Source organism: Cygnus atratus, chromosome 2, assembly GCF_013377495.2.
Source record: "Cygnus atratus isolate AKBS03 ecotype Queensland, Australia chromosome 2, CAtr_DNAZoo_HiC_assembly, whole genome shotgun sequence".
NCBI classification, from domain to species: domain Eukaryota; kingdom Metazoa; phylum Chordata; class Aves; order Anseriformes; family Anatidae; genus Cygnus; species Cygnus atratus.
Genome location: NC_066363.1, coordinates 46886894 through 46909946, shown reverse-complemented (window position 1 = coordinate 46909946; position 23053 = coordinate 46886894). Strand labels below are relative to the sequence as shown.

The following is a 23053-nucleotide window of genomic DNA, read 5'->3' as shown; positions in this document are numbered from 1 at the left end:
GCCTTCAAACTTGCACTTTGCATCTCCTATTTAAGGTTGTTATTGTGTGCTTATGTTCTTTCCGTATTTATTTCTTTGCTCAATTCTTTTCAGAGGCATGATGAAACATGGCGAAACTAGCAGAAAGATATTTAAATGAAGCTTCCTTGATTTTGGTTTGTTTGTAGTATTTTCCCATTAAGTAGGAGATAACCTATAAGCTTTTTGATCTCCAAAAGTTAAGTAAAGAAGCATGATACTTTTTTTTTTCCCAGCTTAGTGTTAAAAATAACTATCACTCCGCAGCCTGTTCACATGAAACAGGTGACAGGATGATGCTGATCTGAAAATACAAACAGAAAGAAACCATAAAAATAAACTGAAGTCTGTTTGTTGAAGCCTGAACAGCTTGCTCAGTTGTATGCATTAATTGACATTCAGTATTATTGGGAGTTGGAAATCTGTGAGGTTTTTAATCATTAGTGTGAGTTAGTTGTGATGTTTCTGTGTTGGTTTTTTTTGTTTGTTTGTTTGTTTTTCTTTGGGGAGGGCTTTTTTTTTTTCTTGCCTGGAAAGCTTACATTGTTGCATTATAATGGGTAATGTCTTGGCAGAAGTCATTTTTTGAGTGATGCATTGTGAGACTGGGAACCAGCAATTGAAATTCAGTGTTGTGGTCTCCTTGATGCCTTGTGTTAGCAAAAGTACTGACTTCTTTGGAGGATGTACAGTAAATATTCTTACTAGAGGCTCTCCATTAATAACATGATTCCTAACACCTGTTTAGCAGTTTTTACCCTTCTTTGCTTTTCACTTCTGTGAAAGATCAAATGAAATAAGAATAACAATTTGGGAAAGTCTGGGTTATTTCCTTTTAGAATATATAAAGGCTTTATATGGAATAAATAACGCATATCAGCTAAGCAGATTAGGTGCTCAGTAACTTTCTAATAGCTACAGAGTTTTTTTGTCCAACAGCTGGATAAAAATAAAAAACATGGCTGAACACCATTATCAAGTCACAGTGACTGAAATTTCTATAGAAATTGGCAAGAAGTACGTTATTTCTAGGGGTCAAAAGGAGTACTCTGCGTTCTCTGCTAGTGCCTTTTAAATTTCCTGTGCCTTTCATAAATTTGGGTTTGGGTGTTTTAAAAGAAAAAATTGTTATAGTCACTTTTCTTGAAAATAACTCTGGATTCACTGAAGACTGTAAATACAACTGATTGGGGTATTTCTGTAAGGAAACAAGATATTAATACTGTGGTTTGTTTTTGTTTATTTTTAAATAAAGGTTAGAACATGAGAAGATTCTTGAAGAAAAAGCAAGCCTTCAGGATGACTATGACAATGTGCAAGAAGTAGCAAAATTTGAGACAGATCAGCTGAAGCAACAACTTGAGGACAGAAGACAAGAAACTGAAGCTATGAAAACCGAGCTTTGTGTAAGAGTCAGAGCTTTTAAAAGACTTTATTATACAGTTACTCATATAGCCAGTTTGTTTAATTCCTGTTATATTAGTGATAATAGGTTCCACAGTAATAGTAGGTTTCCTAGTGATCTCATCTGAAGATAAAAACAGATTTCTTTTAAAATTTAGTGCAGGATTTTTTAAATACAGGCTAGAAGAAATAATCAGCATGATCTCCTAGCAGTTTTTTTTGGCTGAAGAAATTGCAGTGGAAATTTTGAGCAAAATGGGTTAATTAGCAAAGGAATAAGAAACTGCTTCAGGAAAGAACCCTGACACCTAAATGCTCTTGACCTCCTATCTTAGTGCTAACTAAAATTAGTTTGCTTATTCCATCTTGATTTTTTTTAAAGAAACTGCTTTGTATAGTGGATGTGATCCTGTTAAAATTCTTTATGCCTTTTTGTGGGGGATCATTGTCCTGCAATTTAGTTGATACTGTCCTTGAAAGCCTGTCAGACTGCAATGACTGCAAAACAGCAATAAGGTTGCTCAAGGGCTTTTGCAAATGATATTCCCAAGTTTTCTGCAGTGTACACTGCTTGCCTACTCAACAAGTTTGATTTCCCTTTCAGTGTTTAAAGGAATACTAACAGATTGAAAAATCATTGTTTTAAATTACTGTTAATCAAAGATCTTGAATTGCCGGTTAGAATTTGAAACAGCTTCTCCACCCACAATTAATCTACATTGGAAAATCCCGATTTCTTCCTTTAAAGATTTGGATATTGAGGAACATTGCAGCCAAAGGGAATAATTATCAATGGCAGGTGAAAAGAGCTGATATCTTAATGTAAATAAGACTTTAGTTGTAATTTCTCCAGGACAAAGCTAAATATCTTTTTCCATTTAAGGTTTTGTGGCTTTTTTTTCAGTCACCTTAGGATCTGTTTTATTTTGGCTTCAATTATTGTAAAGGCCTTATATTGTAGCTTCTTATAACAATGTATATTTTGATATTCTAGAACCTATTGAAACTCCTGGAAACAGAAAAAGAACATAATCAAAAACTAACATTGCAATTACAAGAAGACAAAGAAAACAATTCAAAGTGAGTTTTATTTAGTTGTGGCATTTATTTTTATCTGACCTCATTGGTTTTGTCCTATGCTAGGTCTTGTATTCGGTAGTTGACCCTGTTAGTAGATGTGTTTTTCCCCAGCTGGATGGAGATATAATGGACTTCTTGTTTTATCCAACCTATATTAAAGTGAGGTGTTGTTCTATTCAGTTGTACATTTGCACTGCAAGTTTAATTTCCTTACAAGTATAGTTCTTCATGTTGAAGATAAAATTCCACTACTGGTAACAGTGTATAGCTAATAACTAAACTATTAGTCTTATATAACAATGAGAAGCATATAGTTAGAGAACTCTTCAAAAAATAAGAGCAAACAAGAATGAACTTACATGACTTGATTCTTGTAAAAGCTCTCTTATGTTCTGATCATATTTCTCACCAGAAATACTTTTTTTCTTTTCTCCAGGGAGCTCTTGAAAGTGCTTGAAAAAGCACAGGTGGAGACACCATCTTCTGACATGGTGACACGGTGTGAGCAGCAGGTACAACAGCAGAACTGAATGACTAAGTCATGTGCTCATAGATATCTGTGTACATTTATAGCAATTTTTTGGTGAACTGACTGTTCTGTAGATTACCAGCAAGTCTGATTGTTTTGCTAAGCTACTGCTTAATTTTTCTGGTAAAGTAAACAACTTAGTTCATTCCATTATTATTTTTTTTAAGTCTTTGAGCTTATGCAAATCATATTTCAAAAGTAATTATGTCTCTCCTTCATAATTATTATTTCTTCTAGGAAGAAAAACTGCAGAAATTGGAACAGGAGCTGGCTGCTGCTGAAGAGATTATTGCTTCTTTGAAGAAGACAAATGATGCAGATAAGGTTTGGGCTTATTTCTGTTACTGATACCCAGTTTTGCAGGTAAATCTATGCTCTGTGGTAGAGCTGAAGGTCCAGAGCCTTTCTATGATACTTGGTAATTCTGTGATTCTAAACAATTCTAGCTGTATATCTAGGTAATATAAATCCTGCCGTTTACTGGTGTGGAGTTTGCAAGATGATAGGAAACTGGTATGCATTCAGAGAAAACAAGATTACTGAAAGAAAACAGAGTGAATCATAAAATATCCGAGTTGGAGGGACGCACAAGGATCATCAAGTCCAACTCCTCGGTCCCTAAAGGACAACCCAAAAAATCAGACTGTGTCTGAGAGTGTTGTCCAAATGATTCTTGAAATCTGGCAAGCTCGGTGCTGTGATTACTTCCTGGGGAGCCCGTTCCAGAGCCTGACCACCCTCTCAGTGAAGAACCTTTTCCTAGCACCCAGCCTGAACTGCCCCTGTCGGTTTCAGCTGTCTGCTGAACAAAACATCCCATGCAGAAATGATGTATAATACCCCTGATTAATAATAGGGCTTTCTAGTCTCATGTAGTAATGAGCTAACAGAAAAGGTAAGGAAGGTAACATAAGAATGTGACTATATCTTAGAAAATCAAAACACTCCTACATGAAAAGATTGCTCCAGTGTTTTGAAAGCTTACGTAGGAGAAGTTCCCATGGCACAAGCATTTTTTATGCTGTATGTAAGATAGGTATAAGAAATCACATAGTGCTTTCATTATCCAGAATGATACACTGATAAATTATGGATTTTCCATGCTAAAACTAAAAATTCAACGTGTAAGGTCAGAAGAATCTGGTACTGCCTGTCAGTGCAGTGGTGTTTCTTGTGTGCCTTTTTCCTTTACAAACACATTAACCTTAAACTATAGTACTTCTATTCTGTTAGAAACTCATGACAGCCTGAGACTAAATCTGAGGGCTAATCTTCACCTATAATGAACACAGCAGATTAAGTCTTTATATAAGTGCTTAGAACAAAAGCCAATAATTTAACAACAAATTTCCTGTTACTCATTTAAACGTGCATATTGGGACCTTATTTTCAAACGTGTGTTTGAAATTTGGGATTGATAAATAATATACCAAAGAAAGTCTAATAATAAAAAACTGTCTGTTTATATCTTATATTTATACATATATTTTATGTATTTTATGCATATATTTTATTTTAAATTAAAAAAAAGGGATTAACTTTTTTATGTTGCAGGAAGTTGTAACTGACTTGATGAGACAGATCCAGGAGCTGAGGTCTTCAATTAATCATAAAGCCGAGTCCATAGATGGCCTAACAAGAGAGCTGGAGGATATAAATGTATGTTCTGTCATATTGAAGGACATGGTGTCATTTTTCAGAAATGGAAGGCAATGACATGTCTTATCATGGGTCTCAAACAGCATAACTTGCTGTAGTGTTTTAGAAGGGAACTTCTTTGTTTTGACATGTTGAAATCTTCTGAACATTTTATGCCTGAGGCTGTCTTGAAAACTGAACTCTTTCCACGTGGTGGGTAAAGAGCAGTGTCTCTAAAGGGACCTATTCACATCCTGTAAACTGTGCTCAGCTGACAGTCACATTTAGATTTTCTCAGAAATTGGCGATTTAAGACATGAACAACTGACGCAGAACTGTAAATTCATTTACGAGTGAGGTTTTTTTGTAGCTGAGATGACCATGTTCTACATCTGAAAACATATATGAAGAATTAAAGCTGTCTACATGGCCATTAATAAATACGATGCATCTTTATTAAAATGTTTGGATTGCAGACTCAGAGAACCCATGGAATGCTTAAGATTCCATCCATATGTGTATGAACTATAGGTCCTACGGAGAAAATGTTCATGAGAACAATTTCTGTGTATTACCTGTTTTTTTATCAATAATGATTTTGATGGTTAATATGTATTTTCTTTTCTATTGTTCTGACTACTCATTTTTAATAATGTTTTGTACAATTTAACAAGTATGATATGGCACAAGTTGTTGACACATGAGATTTTTAAACATTGTTTTGTAGTTGTTAGCATAAGATGTGTGATACGCATTTATTTAGATTTGCTGTGTTTGATAACATGTTTTCCTAAAATGTTCTAAATTTATTTTAATCTTAGTGCAAGTATAATTTTGTTCTGGCTGCAAAAGAAGAAAGCAAAGGAATCATAGAGGATCAGGAGAAGAAGATTGAAGAACTGAGGGAGGCCTTGGAGAGAAAACAAATAGCAGATAATATTGAGGTAAAAACATTTATGGTGGTGTATTATGATTATTTAACAGATTAATTGGATGTGTTTTTTGCTTAAAATACTTGTGTAAAACTTAACCTCATTTTAATTCAAGCTAAAGCTGGCTAGGCTGCTCTTAAAGGAATTTTTAATGAGATACCTGACAAATTCTGTTAAATTATCGCATTACTTGACATAAATATTTTATAAGCTACTTCATTAAAAACCTATGCTAAAAGCCTGGTTTAATTTTTTCAAGACTGCTGAGGAGTCATCAGCTGAATTTAATGGCAATATTAGATGATGCAGCTGAGAAATTAAAGTACGTAGAAGAACATATATTTAACACTCTCTTCCACCACTGCTATGATATGCAATAGCTTCTTTTCTTTACTCATAATTTTAACCAAAAGCTCCACCTGCTGGAAACAGATTTAGAAAGCATGCTTGATTCAAGTACAGCTTTGCTTTTTAAAATTGTGCTTTTCTTTTTTAATTTGGTCTTTCCTGTTAACTCCCCTCCCCGTTATTTTGGTAAACATGTGATTCAGGCAAAGCCAACAGCCTGTCCTTAAAAGTAATTTCAGATTATCTTGTAGAATCAGTCATATTACATATGCTTCGTCCAATCATATAGCACCCATGAAGTGTTCCAGTGTTTGCTTCCCAAAAGCCATTCTTAAATACATTTCCACTAAGTTTAATAAACAGATTATCTTCACTAATTCTCATACCTAACTTTGACATTGACATCCAAACCCAAGTTGCTGGCCAAATGAATCACTTTGTTTTGTGTTTTTTAACATGCAGGTAATATTACACTCAAGGTTAATGGTGTAGTATCTATCTACTGATAAAAGCAGTTTCCCCCTCTTTGACTTTGTACATAAGATACTCCTTCATGCTTTCTTGGTGGACATCATGATCCTGTCAAATCTAATCCAGGGTAGTATTTAAAATACTAGGTATTGCTTCTCCTTGCAGGTTAGCATGCTTTGTGGAAGTATGATGCCCTACCAGATCAGGGATGGGAGTCTAAATCCTAGAATGAATTGAGAGGTATCTGCACAATAGCAGTACATTAAAAGGGCTGTAATCATTGATTCAGTATAGATTAAAATCTATACATTCTTTTCTGGTTCCTTATTTACAGAATTGTATCTCATTTTAAGTTTAATATAAACTTAAAAACAGTTGTCAATTCTAAACATCTCCCACAAGTATCTCACTGCAACTATATTGCAAGAAAGTTCTCATATTTTTTTCTGTGCAGCCCAAACAATGGGCATGGAAAACTTGCCAAAATAAGAAATTTGTAGATGAATGCTTGCTACAATTGATGAAGGAAAAGTGGAGGGAAAAGAGAGGTGCTTGTAGCTGTTGTCACTGCTGCTAGGATGGATAAAACATCTTGAAACAACTGCTTTAGAGTAGTAATTGTCTTTTTACTCATCCACTGACTTAAAATAGAGAGACCTTCTGTGTGAAGACTTGCATCATACCACTGATCAGCTGATAAGACTGACAGAGGCCTCTAAGAAACATGATGCGTTGCTTCAGTGTGCACAGCAAGACATAACAAAGAAAGAAGCTTTAATCCAGGAACTCAGGGAACAGGTAAAACAAGGAAATTCTTCTGATAATTAGCTGCGTGGGAGGGAGTTGTGGTTAATAATAGCTTCTGGAAAACATTTTACTTGCAAAGCTTTAAAGTATCTTGTGCACAGTACTCCTGAAGAGCAATGTTTCTTACTGTAAAATTACAGTTCACAAGCTTTTGAAAAAAGCCTAGGTAACTTTTAAATATTTTGGTAATGGTATCTTGAGATTGCCTTCACAGTAAAATATTTTTGTAGAGTAAAATTATCAGTGCATATAATGACAGAGTAACCTGAGGTTATAAGCAATATAACCTATGGGGTTACTTTCTTTGCTTAACGCTTACCCACAAACATTATCATTATGTAATGGAGATAATTGAGCTCTTTATATGCTGCAGACTGAGAGTGATTTGGAGCCTTTGCAGACCAAAAACCTACATTAAGCCTTTATGCAAACTTTAATTGCTATAACTGTCATAGTGCTAATTAATATATATTTGTGTTGGCAAACACTCTAGTAGGGATATGTTATTTTTGAAAAGAAGAATCCTTTTGTCATGTTGGCATATTCTTTTTGAGGAAATTGTTTAAATCTATATGCATAAAATCTTTGTATCAAGTCATGTTTTGACAAGTAACTTTTACAAACAAAATTCAGGTTAGCTACATACGATATATAATGTATGTATGCTTTAAAAAATGCTTATATGTAACTGTTGAATGATTAACATTTATTAGGTAAATATATAAAACAATTATGAAGGTGAAGTCAAAGGTAATCTGAAGTCACTTGTGTACTTGGCTTGCTCAAAACAGAGATGGCTGCTTTATTTTTTGTGAGTATTATGAGCTAATTTAATTCTTGGGATTTCTAATAGTTGGACAGAATGACAGAAGAACTAGAGAAGAAGAAGAATGAGTATGAATTAAAAATGAAGCAAATAGATTGCTTTTTTGTGGACTCATCTTCAGTAACATTTCCCCAGGTATGATAACGTTCTTAAGAGAAACATTTTCCTGATAATAACTATTAGAGTTCATTGAAAAAGACTAATAAACTTTATGGCATGGCTTCAGACTGGGAGCAGAAGTGACAATATATCTAAGAATGGTCAAATCCTATATACCTTGTTTGCAACAAAATGTATTATTGATGATTTTTGTGCTAGGAATTTATTAACCTATGTCTCCAATTAGCTATTAAAGCACATAACCAATACATAAGGGAAACAGTTCTTTACTAATAGTTTTGGACTTTTTTTGTTTTGTTTTTTAACTTGCCAGTGTCCAAAAACTCCCCCAAATTTTGATGTGAATTTGGCAAAAATCTTAGAAACTCATGAGCAAGAAATAGCTGATCGGAGGGCTTCTGCAATAACTCTGGAGCACCTTGTACGTGAACTGAATGAAGAACGAAGAGCTAAAAACGATGAAATTCTACGGCTGAAGGTACTAGGAGTTAAGCTCTACAGGCAATTTGTAAGGTTAAAGTAAGACCGAGTACAGAGTTCAGATTTTTAATGCGCTCTGCTTCCTACTCTGTCCATTATTGCAGGAAGGCAGTTCTTGGTCTTCCCTTTACCTAGGCACGTAACAAACAGAGACAACTTGCTTAAGACATTCATATGTCTCATTTTTCCCAATGACTGAATGGCTTCCTGTTCATGAATGTCAGATGGTAACATCTTTGCTAATGAAACTGTTCTGACTTCTTCAAAACCAAATCTGTACTGAAGCTGTAAATGGAAGGGTCATGCAGATCTTTGCCAGTTTTTCGGCTTTTTTTTTTTTTGACAAATAGTTTTGTCTTCTGTTTTACTCAGTAACATGTTCACCTGAAAATGAAAACAGAAATTTCAATTTGGTATTCAAATAAACTGTTTCCAATCTCACTTGCTTAGGAACAACTAAATGAATTGGAGAACTTGCGTTTGGAAATGCAGATATTAGTGGAAAACAACAGGAATTTGCAGAGCCAGCTTACAGAAGCTCAGAGAGTAAGCAAGAACAGGTAAAGGAAACTAAAATAAAAAAACAACTATCTTAACTTGAAGCAGTAAAGTACAATAAACTGAAATGTACAATTTTTATTTGAAATACAATCTTGTGTATTGTTCATAGTAATTAGAGATTGATTCAGCCTTTTCTATGAAAATCCATTACTGACTTGTGAATTGTATTGCCTTTAAGTCACCTATTACTAAATGCAACAACGTTTTGTAGAGGAAATGGGAAACAGAATCTAAAATAATTACACAAGTAGACATTACGGTGTATTTTATATTGCCACATTACTTGTGCAGTTATTAATTTAGTAGATACAAAATGTCCAAATGAAGTCAATGTAATTTCTTAAAAAAGTTAAATGGAACCTGTTTTCCATCCATGCTTTTGAGGGTAAGGAATGAACTTTCTCTGAAAAGATGGCATGCTGCTGTATACCTCAGTGGGAGATTTCATAAGCTTTGGTTTGACCTATAATCAGTACTACTTAATTTTGGACAGAATTATTTTTATTCTGTCTTGTCTTTTTTCTTGGTTTCCTTAACAATCTTGTAAAGGAGTAAACATCCCACTGTTTTAAGTTTTGAGAAAAGAAATATTAATTGACAGCAAATAACTGGTTATTTAATGACAAATCATTTTTACGGGGCAACTTAGTAAACAGTAGCTTAAGACACCCATATGATAACTCAGCTAAATGCTAAGTTGAATTAGGAGTTGAATTTTCTTTGCCTATGAAGTTTATCAAAAACATCTCTGTGCAAGTGAGCACCATCAACTAATAAAAAATATACCTTAATCACGAGTCGTCCAAAATACACAGTTGCATAGTTACAACGTTACTTGTTTTCATTAGAGCATTGGTTTCACTACACTCTACCCAAGGAAAATGTGATATTCTTGGAATGTAAAAGTTTTAAACCCTTCTAGTATAGTTTTATGATGATCATTATTCTGAGTCTGAACATGCATCAAGACAGCTACATACATAACAGCTTACTGAGATTAAACTGGTAGTTTTTACAACTGGCTTCCTATGTTTGCGAAAATCTTTTCTCATTCCTGGACTTCCCAGTGATCAGAAACATACTGATGTTCAACAACTCAAAGAGAAAGAGGAAGAGATTGCTGAAGAACGACTGGCCAAGGTACGTTACCTTTTTCATGCAGTAGTTGCTGTTTCCCTGTTGTGAAATATTACTCATCATGTTTTCTTCTATTTCATGCCAGTAAAACAAACACTGATTTTTAGTGAATTCTAACAGATACAGAGCCTGGTACTCACCTCATAAGTCTTCTGTCTTGGTCTAACTGCAGTAAACTGGGAGTCAGATTGCACAATAAGAAAAAAAAATTCAGGTCACTAAATGTGACTCATCTCCACAAAGTCGGAAAGTGAAGATTGCGTCATTTGCTAATAGCAAGGCTCTGCCAAAGGGAAGCTAATGTCACAGTAGAGGTTGACACGGATCTCTCAGGCAGAGGACCCTCCTGTTAAAGCTCTGTTGTGTATGAATGAGCAGAGATATTGCTGTGGGTCATTTGTGCTGGCATGAAATGGAAATATGTGCATACAGCTAGGAGATGAATTTATAGTGAATGTTAGAGATGTGAGTTGTTTGGTGGTAGGATGATTTTGATAGTTTTTAGAATTAGATACTTGGCATCAGGTAAATAACAAATCATTTTAAATAGATACACATGCTTTAAGAATTATGAATGTAACTAATATTTTGAACTTTTACAGAATAAAGCAATGGAGGAGATGCTGAAAATGAAAGCAGAGTAAGTTTAATATTACTCATTGAACTGGAGACTTGTATTAAACTCATTAATACCAAATGTTATATTTAAGGAATAGAAGTCCAAGATCTGAAGTTATAAAAGATACATTTTAGAAATGTTAACACTTTTGTAAAATACATCAAGTTTTTACTCTTTTTCATCAGTAGGTGGTGGTGGTAGCACCTGTTACTACATTTTCTGAAAGGTTAACAGTTAATCACGAAATACTCTGAAATAGGTGGAACCATAGGAAAAGCTTTGGTTAGAAGGGACTTAATTTTGAATTGTTTAAAATGACCTACACTGTAGGGTTTTGAAAACTTCTATATGCAATGACTTCTAAGCGCATTCCTTTTCAAATGAAATTGAAATACTGTTTGCTTCTTTACTAGCACTGTACATATTTTAAATTATAAACTTCATCTAATTGTTTTTATGCTATTTGTTGAAGTTTTTTTTCCATTTTATCGTGAGTAGGGAAAACTACTTATGAAAGTATTTCTAGACTGTATTTGCACTGATGTGTAAGGAGTCCTAGAAATTCATATTCTACACCAAGGATGGATAGTAGTCAAGAAATAAAATACAGAATTAAATTAGTTTGAAGATGCTGCTCCTGTTATTCTTAGCCTAATCTGTATTGCTTCAGGGACTCATAGTGGCTGAATCTCTTAATTATTTGGGTTATTGCCATTTAATGGTGTGCTTTCTATGTTAATAACTTCTTTTAAGGATGAAGATTATTTTTATGAACACAGTCATTTCAAAAGTAATTCATACTAATTTTTACTGAAGCCCTAGTATTGGGCAGGGGTTATTTTACTATTCAATGCATTGCTTTTTCATACCTATCTGCTCTTTGAAACGTGCTTTTTAATAGTGTTACAGTGTCTTATACAAGCAAATAATGTACAGAGAGGAAAAACAGATTCCCTTTGTCATCAAGGAAATGTTTTGACAAACATAGTAAATGAATACTATTTTCATACAGTTGGCCTTAAACATCAGGCTTTGGTGAAACAAAACTGATGACGTGAAATATTATAATTTATACAATACTTGAATGCAAAACTACAGTTGTTCATATCAGTAGACGTGCTGCTAAGTTCGATGACAAAGATTTTAATATTCTGTGAGACTGATAGAATTAAAATATTTTCAGCAGACAAGACGTCTATTCAAAGGCACAGTCCTTATTCTGTTATCAGGCCAGATAAACTTGGACATCTCTGTGCTGTTCAGAGATGTTTCTGAGCAAAAATGGCGTTAGGGAAAAGCTATGTACAACCAAGCAGCTTAGGGGAAACTTGAACTGCAACGGAGTTCTCTGGGCAAATTTACATGCCTTAAGTGAATACTAAGTTATCTTGTAGTCTGATTCTATTTTCTGTTTTGTGAGTGGAGTTGTTCATCCTGGATTAGAAAGAGCACGCTTCCCAAAGAGGTCACCTCCAAAACAACGCCTTGTTTAAGAGAGAGTATCAAACACAAGAGCTGTGAAGCAGGATGTAATTTTTCCTTCTGCTCGCACTGAGTTCTAGGGGAAAATAAATTCTGTCAAAAGGATGTCTTTAAAAGTCTGCTTCTGTGTCTGAGGCTGACGTAGTACTTCTCTTGTATGCCACTTATGTTGGTTTTTCAATATTTTATGATGCTTTTTTTATTGGCAGATTAGAAGAGACCAAAAATGCTCTCAGAATCAGGGAGAATATTTGTCTTGAAATGACACAGGAGATGGAACGAACTAGAGCTTTGGAGCTGAAAGCATTTCATGAAAAAGAAGAAATTAGATCAAAACTGGAGGAAACATATGAAGAGAGAGACAGAATTGGAAAGGTTATATGTAATTTTTGTCTTTATGGTAAAATCTTATTCATCAGAGGTGGAGCTGTTGCTAATTCAATAATATTCTGAATTAGAATTGAATTAGCAATCACAGACTGCCTCTGAAAACGTTTTGTGTAACAGATTAGTTATATTTGTAATGCTGTTTAATGGTGCAGTAGTGAAACACCAGTGGAACTCTGGGTACAGAACTCAGTGTTAAAGTTTGTAGTACAAATCAAATGATGCATTTGACCTTCAGAGGCATCTAGTGTAGTACCCAAGGAGACATGCAACAAAGGTGTATTGCCTGGACAACTAACTCTTGCATCATATGTTACAACAAAGTTGAACGTTACTATGTTAAGCAGATCTAAACGAGATATTTTGTCCGAAAAGGGAAGGAGGGTCTAAAGCAAGAAGATGTACGCTATGTATTTACTAATTACAGGAAATGGACTTGCTGAGGAAGCAAGTTGACACTCTTGCTGAGGAGAACGGGAAATTACTTGGTCATCAAAATCTAAACCAGAAGATTCAGTATCTTGTGAAACTGAAGAAAGATTACGCTAAACTTACTGAGGTAAGTTTCAGAGAGTACGATACAGATGGAGTAATGATGTGATGTAGAGGACAGCAAGGTTCAAAACTTTCCAAAACAGTCTTGCTCTTCTGTTTGAGAGTAATAGACACCTCTGATTTTATACAGCTGTGTAGGTCGTGGCCAGTCTGCCTCCTCATGGTCCCCCAAACAAGAACTACCTTTTTATTTCCTCAAGTGTTCAAAACGCTTGGACAAATAGAGTTATCATTTACTTACAAATATGAAAGAAGTGAATATAATTTCCCTAATACCTATATAGTTCTAAATACCATTTTTTTCTATGTTACAGGAGACTGAAAAACTACGAGTTGAAAATGCTTTCTTAAAAGAAACTAAAAGATGTCACATGTAGGTATCATACAAATCAGCTATAATGACACAAAAAAAAAACTGCAAAGCTCTGTGTTTCAAGTGTACAGCATAAGCAAAAGCCAGTAGTCAAACTTCACTTTTGCTGTTGTTCCTGAATGTTGTCTGCTGTACTCAGAACAATCAAAATTATTTTTTTTGCTAGTAACAACTTTTAGTGAAGAACTTTACTTAACTAAGTGGGCAGCTTTCATCGACATATTAATACCTTCCTATTGAAGGGGTTCTGTAACTCTTCAAAATATGATTTTGTATAGGTGCTGGAAGATACATCTTGAATTTTTTGTACCTTGTCAGGGAAAAGCCTTCTCTCTGGAAACATACTAGGACTCCTTATTCCTTTTGTGCTTTTATTCAGGTCCTTGCTGAAATCTTCTGAAATGCTACTTTTTCTACCTGAGCTGAATTTTTAAAGGCATAATTTCTTTGTGATTTTTTATCTTAAAGGAGGGATGTTTGTAGTGGGTTAAAATGAACTTGTCAAATTTAATAACTGTTAATACTTACTCGTTTTCAAAATGCACATTATATGTAGTTTGTTCAATAAAGGAGGAATATGATTTGTAAATAATACTGTAAATATATTTTGGCTTTTGTACTCTTCTTTCTCTGTTTGAAATTAAAACGCTTTCAAAAACTATTTTTCTCCAGTGTAAAATTCCAGCAGATTTTTATATAAGCATTGTAGGATATGCTTTCTAAGTGTTTTGAAACCATTTTCTTATCAAACAGAAGGTAAAAATGTTAAGAAATAGTCTGAAAATATGCAAAACATTTTAGGAATACAGTATAAACTGCTTTAATCACGGTTAAGATAGAGAACTATTGCAAATAACAAACTTACTAGCAGAACACAAACTTCTGATGTATATTGTGACAGTAAATGCTAGTTTTTACAGTTTTTCACAGTCAGTAAGTCCCAGTTTTGGCTACTTTGTACAATGCTGTGTGTGTGCCCACAAGCCATGGGGCAAAATGCAACAAAGATGTGAGAACTAAAGGGCACTATACTTCCTAGAAAGCTTCTTCAGTATTTGACTGAAGGAAGCGCTCATCTAAAACTTCAAAGGTCAGCTAACGCTCCAGCTTTTTTTTCCCCACTTTAACTGTGGTGTGGAGTATAGAAGTAAGAAGCTGAATGTACACTGAAGAGTTTGTTTGCTCTGCAGACAAATAGTAGCCGATTAGAATTAAGAGTGCTTGTAATCTGTGTTAGAGATCAGAGTGAGGCTCACAAACCTGTGCCCTGTGGGTGTTTGCTGTAACCCTAGAAGATGGCAATACCAAACCTGCCTCAGCCCAACTGCCTGTCCTGAGGCATTGACCTCTGGCTGCTTTAAGGTTAGAAAAGACCCCCACGATCATCTGGTCCAACCATTCCCCTACCACCACTGTCACCTGCTAAACCATGTCCCTAAGCACCACGTCCAACCTTTCCTTGAACACCCCCAGGGACGGTGACTCCACCACATCCCTGGGCAACCCCTTTCAATGCCTGACTGCTCTTTCTGAGAATAAATGTGTCCTAATTTCCAACCTAAACCTCCCCTGGTGCAACTTGAGGCCGTTCCCTCTAGTCCTATCACTGGTTATCTGCGAGAAGAAGCCAACCCCCAGCTCCCCACACCTTCCTTTCGGGTAGTTGTAGAGAGCGATAAGGTCTCCCCTGAGCCTCCTCTTCCCCAGACTAAACAACCCCAGTTCCCCCAGCCGCTCCTCATGCTGTACCCTTTTAAACAACGCCTCCGAGCGTCCCCGAGCAGCGCAGAGCCCAGCCCTTCCCCTCTCCCCCCCGGCTCCTTCCGCCGCCCTCCCTCCCGGGGCCGCCATGCGGGCGGCGGTAGCGGCGGCGGCCGCGGGGCTGCTGGGGGCGGCGGCGGCGGCGGCGGCGAAGCTGGCGCTGGGGGCGCGTCCCCTGCGGGGCGCCGGAGGCTGGGTAAGGAAGGGGGAAGGAAGAGCAGGGCGAAATGGCCGCCGCTCGGCCCCTCCCTCCCGACAGGCTTTGCTGGGGCTTTTGGGTGCACGGTGGATGGGGGAAACAAGAAAAACGCGCAAAAACCCGACGCGGAGGTTCTTCCTCGTGCTCCATCGGGTGCTGCCCTGCACGGGTTGGATGGGAAACGTGGGGCTGGTGCTGGAGAGCTGCGGGAAGGTTGGCCGTAGGAACAACAGCGAGCAGAGCGAAGCAAGTCTGCGGGCCTGGGAATGCAGTGGGGAACCTTCTGTGTGTCTGTTGGCTTGTGGCAGGAGCGGTGAGGAGGTGGAGCAGTCAACTTCACTCATCCAGTGTGCTCATCTGGCGAGCTCTAGGTCGGCTGTGCACGGGGGATGATCTTAATCACGGCTGTGTTTCTCAAACCCCACTGTGTGAAAGGTCACGTCGGGCTGCTGGCCTTTCACCTTAAAAAGTGTTCAGTGTCCTCATCTGCACAGGTGAGCTCTAGGACAGGCACGGCGAAGGTGGAGATGCACAAAACATGTTGGGTATTGGAGAGATGCTGAGGTAGGCAGCAGGAGCGTATCCTAAAAACACACCGAGATTAGGCAAAGAGGAGGCATTGGTATTCATGTGGCAAACGTACACTTGGACTTGAAATTCAAAGGAGAGCCCAGAAGAAAAAATATATCTGAAAAAATTCGGCCCTGTGTCAAGATAAAAGAAAATCAACTTGTGTGTTTATTGGAGATGGTAAACAAACAAACAAACAAAAAAAAAAAACAACTCACCAATCCTGTAGATCCTTTATGATATATCAAAATGAGTGGCAGGAAGGGAAATCAAAAATTTTAAATCCTGTTACTCTCTCTGATCCCTCCCCAAAAGATTGTGCTCTGCACTGACAGAAAAGCAGAGCATGGAATTACTGTAAATGTTGACAGCATATTTTCTGAGTATTTTTCTCCTTTGAAATGTACAGAAATATTGCCCATTTATTGATCTTTTTGAAGGTGACATGAGAAAGTGTGTCCATGAGGAGTGTTGCCAGCAAGTCAAGGGGGGTGATCCTTCCCTCTGCTCAGCACTGGTGAGTGTTGTGTCACGTCCAGCTCTCCCCAGTACAAGAGAGACACGGAGCTACTGAAGGAGGTCCAGCCAAGGCCACAAAGTTGGTGAAGGGTCTGGAGCACCTCTCCTGTGAGAAGAGGCAGAGGGAGCTGGGACTGTTCAGTCTGAAGAAGAGGAGGCTCAGGGGGATCTCATCAATGTCTGTGAATACCTGAAGGGAGGGTACAGAGAGGACGAAGCCAGGCTTTTTCCAGTGGTGCCCAGTGCCCAGAGGCAATGGGCATGAACTGAACACAAGAGGTTCCCTCTGAACACCAGGAAGCACTGTGTGGGTGAGGGAGCACTGGTACAAGTTGCCCAGAGAGGTTGTGGGGTCTCTTCTGTGGAGATTAAAAAGCCATTTGAACATGATCCTGGGCATCACCTCTAGCTGACCCTTCTTGAGCTGAGAGCTTGGACAAGGTGAGCTCCAGAAGTCCTTTCCAACCTCAACCACGCTCCTACTCCGTGATTGTGTTTTGTTTTTCTGAACGAATTGGTTCCTCCAGTTACATTTTAGGCCCATTCTAGGCAATGATTATGAACTAAATTAATCAGTCCAGATGTAAAACTAACAGTTTCAAGTAAATACCAGTTTTCCAAGTAGCTTAAATTGTACAGGACCATAGACGCTTAAACATTTCAGAGGGCTCACTACTTGCTTGACTCCTGTGCACTTGGTCTGAAGGCATTTCTGCAGAGCAGCCACAAAGTAACAGAGGTTTAAGTTCTGTGTTTGAGGAAGAAATACAGAAATCTAAAAACAGACCAAGTAAGTAGCCATCACTTGTACAGAATGGAAAATGACAGCAAATGTTAAAAGTACATTAACACCTCTAAGAGGTTTTGACGTAGAGTATCAGGATACTCGACAGCAGCACAAGGATGGATTTCCAGGTCAGATGGATGTGTTGTGGTGGACCAGCCTGAGAGCGACCTGACCACAAGGGGTCATTTCACTTGAACAAAACCTTTTCTTTACTTTCCCCTCTGCCCTGCCAAATTCCATCTAAATTTACTTCTGCCATTTCATCAGTGATTCTGGATTATCTGAAATGTACACTGAAATTAATCTCGTCTTAGAAAAGCAATCAGAACAGTAATCTTTGACTCACTGGGCTGGCTCTAGTGAGCCCTTGGCAGGGGAAGAATTACACCTCCGTCCTTCCTTGTGGGGAGTACCCGGGGATGTTCCCATCTCTGCACCTGTGTGCCACTGCAGTGACCACTCCTCTGCCCAGGACGCGGAGGGACTCGGCTTTTCTGGAACACCTTCCTTCTGGGCCTGTACCACCTCCAGAGCACACCGCAGCCGATATCTATGGCTCTGCGATAGAAGTTCAGCAATGGGTTCTGGGTTGCTTGTGAAGATAGCATAGTTGCTGTGATGGTGGGAGCCAGCTTTGTTCCACCACTGGTAGACTCGCAGAGTAATTCAGGTTAGGCAGGCCCCCCAGAGGTCTCTGGTTCAACCTCAGCAGGGCTAACTGGTTGCTCGTGGCCTTCTCCAGTCAAGTTTTGAATGCCTGCAAGGTTAGAGCCCATAAGAGCCCATAATCTCTGCTTCAGTGTTTGGTCACCTTTGTTTTTCCCACTATTTTATCAACATTTTGCCTTTTCTAACGTTTACTTGCTGCCCCTTGTCAAATCCCTACACACCTCAGAGAAGAGCTTGGCTCTACCTTCTCTACACCCTCTGGTGGGCAGCTGGAGATAGTAACGAGATCTTTATACCCTAAGGCCCTTTTTCCTAACAGTCAACCTTGGTAGGCTCTTTCTGATCCAGAGAAGAATATACTGAATTTAGGTAGAACGTGGAGAATATTCTTCCTGTCTTCTAAATCTGCCTACCCACTATAGGCATACGTGGACACACACAGGTGAAAGGTAGAACCGCCTGTCAACCCAGGCAGAGCATGAGGCCAGGAATAAGGAGCCACCACAGAGGCCAGCAGGCAAAGCCCATCCTGCAGTGAGCCGTAACATGGCAGCAGGCTTCTTCCTCAAAGGACCAGTAGCATGTGGGCACGGCTGGCCCTGTGATCCTTCCAGGCAGGGTTTGACAGGACGGCGGTGTGTCGGGGCGAAGGGCCTCGTGCCGCAAAGCACTTTGCAGGTGGGAATTGTTCAGGAGTGTTTGCTGTTGCCCTGATAAAGTTGGAGGCCTTTGCCACCGAGGAGGCCAAACACATGACCTCTGTGGGGTGGGGTTAGCTTTAGAGAGCTAGCGCTAGCCGTCGAGCAGGGTTTTCCTTTATGACCTTTTCCTTTAAGGTTGAACTTGCTTCAGAAAGCCCAGTGACCTGCCCTGGCTCATGGTTAATAACGTCTTCTTCTGGGCAGGAGCACAAGGTGGCTGGTGGCCCCAGTGGTCAGGGTGACTGGCACGGGGAGGGCACAGTGCAGCCCTTCCTGCAGGGCAGGTGCCACCCAAGCCATGTTTGTGGGTGGCTTCACACCTCCAGTTCCGTCTGCCTCGAGGCTGATCCCACCATGGCCTTTTGTTGACTGAGAGAGGCGATGGGCCGTGAAGGCATGATCGCTATGGGCTGAGGCAAAGCTTTGCTTTTCCTCATCGTTGTGTGCTCCCTGAGTGTTTGCAGGAGTTGTTCTGCCTGTGGCTTCCTCCCTTGGTGCCTTCACATCAGCTGCACAACACCTGGGGGCTACGGAGATGGCCACAGCTGCAAGAACTGCTGATGTGGGGGAGATAGCAGATGGTAAAGGCTATTTAAGCAAAACTGTGCCCTTTTTCCAGACTGAGGCTGTTATATGTCTTGTGAGGTCACCTAAGAACCTTTCTCTCTTGAGAACCTCGTTGGCTTTGAGGGCCCTAGAGTTCAGAGGTGGTTTCATTGCTATTAAATGCTGGTGTTCTCAGTAAACCTGCTCTCCAGAGAGCATGTAAAATAAGGCACAAAACCCCTTAGCTCTCACTTTCCTCCCAGAGGACCCTGATCTGCCTTTACTGCAGCAAGCAGGCAGGCCAGGTCAGCAGGAGGTGGTGAGTGACGGTGGTTTGGGTCCACACAGAACTCAGCCCAAATACACAATGGACAGATCCTGGGCCATACACAGTGCTGGCACGTACAGTCTGCGTTCCTCTCTGCAGGGATGAATTTGACCCTTTTCCATGCGTCTGGTGATGACTGAAGGGCATCTCACTGAATTGTGTGTGCACCAGGTTATGGGGTCAGGAGCTTTCTGGGCTTTGACTTCTGGTATGAGAGCCTCTATATGCTGTCCTGGCTCTTCTCAGTTTATAGTCTGAGGCTGGATTCACAGCAGGACGCCTCAGACACACTCCATCCAGAGCTGTTTTCCTGCCTCTGTTGTCTTCTGTGGCTTAATGTATTCATCTTCATGTGATACCATCTGTAACTCAGTTTCAAGCTCATGTCGTTTGGTTTTGCTCCAAAATGCCCATGAGATAGCGAGGCTGAATAAGCAGTCAGTAAAAATAAGTGGGTTTTCCCCTTTTGTCCTACAGCTGCCTGTGCTGTTTCGCGTAGGCTGCATTGGCTTGGTGTGTGCCTGCAATGCAGTCATGTGGACGGTCTTTGCAAAAGCCCTGCGACTCTCCTCCTCCTCGGCTACTGCCTCTGTGACAACAACAGCCTCCAACTTCATCTCTTCGGTAAGTAAATTCATTCCCGAGGTGCTGGAGCCTAGAGGAGCATAGAGATGTGGGAATGGTGATGCTGGCTGCAAAGGGAGATGTAAGTACACCTGCACAGGCAGCTGTGAAATAATTATATCAGCCCTCAGCTGCTGTACCTGTTCTTCACACAGAGACTATAATATTTTCTGGGTGGTGCAGGATGAAGAGCATTGCTGCCAAGAACCATACCTTGCAGCAGCTGTAACAAGTAAAGAAATTTTCTAATTGCCAGTGAGAGATTGGGCCGGGAGCATTGTTTTGTTTTTCTTTTGCTTTAGTAAAACCTCACCTGTGACAAGCCAAAGCCACCCTAACTGTGTGTGAGGACGCACTGTCTCTAAGTGACAGTAGGAACATTTTTGACCCACAGGTTTTTTTCTGCTTGCATTTCTGTCTCACAGGCTGTCGATCTTGTTTCTGTGCTCCAGCACTTTGCAGCCAGCTCACAACCTTGTCCGAAACACCCTCAAATGAGAGGGGCTGTGTTTTTATTGACTGGAGTGGAGATTTGGTTCCTGAGAGGTGCTGGTAAGGCAACAAAGCACGAGTGTAGCTGCCAGAATCCTGGTTGGGGATCACCATCTGGCTGCACTTCCAGGCTGGGTAATGCAGTAGGTTGTCTCCAGCATCATCAGCAGCTGTTTTTTAGTGGTGTTGTTTTCCTGGGCAGGCTCCCCCAGCTGAAGTCCCCACAGCCCTGCGGAGGAGCTGGCAGCACAGAAGGCTTTGGGACAGCTCAGCCCAGCAAAGCTTTGTCTTTTTCTTTTCCTTCAGGCCATCCTGGGCAAGCTTCTCTTTGGGGAGACATGGACACCTGTGTGGTGGGTTGGCCTCGCCATGACGCTCTGCGGCCTCGTTCTGCTGCACACTGCTGCACCCCGGCCAGCACTGCTCCCAGCAGAGAAGAAGGAGACATGAGGGTCTTTCCTCCTTCTCCATTTTCAGCCCAGATAACACCTCAGCTATTGGCACTGCCAGGTCCTAACCAGATCCTCACCCCATGCTCTTTCTCCTAATTCAGCACTGGAGCCAGCCAGGCACCTACGGACTTGCTAACCCCCCTTGCACACTTCTCCGTCGATTTGCAAAGTCATGAACATTGCATCTTACGTGTTCAGCCGGTGCAGCCGTTCACAGGTGCCTGGTGGAGGTGCGGGAACAGCGACTACTTGGGAAAGAGCTGATCAGTTCTGAGTCAGTTGTCTGGAAACCGGAGCCAGAGGCTTATCAGCCACCCCTCCTCTTCACACCCTGCAGCGATGGAGCCTTCCCAGTTCAGGGACGGAAGGTAGAAAGTAAACATGGTGCCTATGGAAGGTGCCTGGGCATTGGTACTTTTCCATAAGATGAACTACCCCAAAATGGAAAAGCGAACAGAATTAGGTGCTGAAGGCTGCAGACATTTCTGCTGTGCTGGTAACAATTTTCCTTGATGTCTCTTGAAGAGGCCCCGTGCTTGCCCCATGTTCCCATTGCCTGGAAGATGGTGGAGCATTCCAATAATTCCTTCAGATTCCCCTATCACACACACCTGTTAACTTGCCATTTACATCTGATGTCCGTAATTCCTGCTCTCCCATTCCTGACATGTTATTCATTGTAAGGTTGCTTTTTCCTTTAACTTCTTGACCAGCACTGATTTTTTTGATCACCATTCCTGGTTTGTGTAGGTCAAACTGTAATTTTGGGAGAATACATGTGAACAGTCAGCTGTTTTCATTAAGAGTGTCCATGTTTGACACACTCCCCTCCCCATTTAAGCTGACAGTTGCTCTGAGTGGAAATGGAGTTTCTCAAGCAACATTTTTTACACCTCTGGATTATACTGTTTTCCATGTGTGTAATGTAATTAAATAGATCATTGGTACCCCACTCGTGCTAAATTTTGGGTGGGTGATTGCTCTTCATTGTCAGGATGACAATGTATGCCTGTCTATACATCACATGTGTCAAGAATCATCCTTTGTAAGGTGTTGGCTTCTTTCCCTTGCCTGCACATGCTTGTCATCCTTGGTAATTTTTTATTGCAATCCTAATAAAGAATCATAATGATGCCTAAAAATGTATGCATCATGCTGGTGATACCACTTGTTTGCTCTGGGCTTGCCATGCTGTCCACGTCTTCTTGTAACTGCAGAAGGTGAGTCACGGTTGTGGCATGTGCAGAAAACCCAAGGATACGTTTGTGTGAGCCTCGTTGTTGGAACCTGTAAGGTTTGTCGCAACTGACAGATTGGCTCTGTGCCCAACAGGATTGTAAAAATAGACTTGCCGGTGGAAATGCCACTGGAGATGGGTTTGTGCCTTTTCCTTTTTTTTTATCGGAAAGCAAGAAGTCCCCGTGCCCTTGCGCTAGGTCCCCTGCTTCAAGAGAGTGCCCTGGCTCCTCACATCTGCCACCCATGTCCTGAGAGGTGCTTTTCCCCCTGGTGTGCTCAGAAGTCTTTCCCTCCAAAAAGAGGAATGGGCAGGAAACGAGCAGAGTGCTCACAGTGCCTTTTCTCCACAAACGTGGAGAAGGCTCTTTGGGTACCAGCGGGGCCAGGATGAGTGGGACA

At 40.0% G+C, this 23053-nt stretch overlaps 3 protein-coding genes across 5 annotated transcripts in view; 2 read left to right on the top strand and 1 right to left on the bottom strand.

The window, feature by feature from the left end:
• The window catches only part of KIF15 (kinesin family member 15), a 35940-nt gene extending 21605 nt beyond the window's left edge, over positions 1-14335 (top strand). Inside the window, exons 21-36 of the mRNA XM_035549861.2 lie at positions 1274-1424; positions 2417-2502; positions 2939-3014; positions 3269-3355; positions 4586-4690; positions 5491-5613; positions 7072-7218; positions 8081-8188; positions 8487-8651; positions 9104-9213; positions 10282-10354; positions 10954-10991; positions 12662-12827; positions 13267-13398; positions 13709-13767; positions 14046-14335. Coding sequence (XP_035405754.1) covers positions 1274-1424; positions 2417-2502; positions 2939-3014; positions 3269-3355; positions 4586-4690; positions 5491-5613; positions 7072-7218; positions 8081-8188; positions 8487-8651; positions 9104-9213; positions 10282-10354; positions 10954-10991; positions 12662-12827; positions 13267-13398; positions 13709-13767; positions 14046-14115 — 1696 coding nt within the window. The 3' untranslated portion in view covers positions 14116-14335. The remainder of the gene's footprint in view (positions 1-1273; positions 1425-2416; positions 2503-2938; positions 3015-3268; positions 3356-4585; positions 4691-5490; positions 5614-7071; positions 7219-8080; positions 8189-8486; positions 8652-9103; positions 9214-10281; positions 10355-10953; positions 10992-12661; positions 12828-13266; positions 13399-13708; positions 13768-14045) is intronic.
• Positions 1-23053, bottom strand: part of KIAA1143 (KIAA1143 ortholog) — a 273363-nt gene that overhangs the window by 31658 nt on the left and 218652 nt on the right. The gene's annotated exons all lie outside the window — the stretch shown is intronic.
• TMEM42 (transmembrane protein 42) lies at positions 15589-22557 on the top strand. 3 transcript variants are annotated; one of them, XM_050709006.1, is made up of 3 exons: positions 15589-15724; positions 20325-20471; positions 21270-22557. In XM_050709006.1, the coding sequence occupies exons 1-3, from the start codon at positions 15617-15619 to the stop codon at positions 21411-21413; spliced, it is 399 nt and encodes a 132-aa protein (XP_050564963.1). In that variant the 5' UTR covers positions 15589-15616; the 3' UTR covers positions 21414-22557. The 3 variants fall into 3 exon arrangements, 2 of the variants coding, with proteins under 2 accessions (XP_050564963.1, XP_035405596.1); XM_035549703.2 differs by lacking the exon at positions 15589-15724 and adding an exon at positions 15847-16221; XR_004779144.2 differs by lacking the exon at positions 15589-15724 and adding an exon at positions 17239-17257.

Bases quoted from the DNA above. Each gene is read 5' to 3' on its own strand.
- TMEM42 (XM_050709006.1), top strand. From the start codon at position 15,617: ATGCGGGCGGCGGTAGCGGCGGCGGCCGCGGGGCTGCTGGGGGCGGCG. The intron at 15,725-20,324 runs GTAAGGAAGGGG...TTTGTCCTACAG, and splicing joins TGCGGGGCGCCGGAGGCTGG to CTGCCTGTGCTGTTTCGCGT. The intron at 20,472-21,269 runs GTAAGTAAATTC...CTTTTCCTTCAG, and splicing joins CCTCCAACTTCATCTCTTCG to GCCATCCTGGGCAAGCTTCT.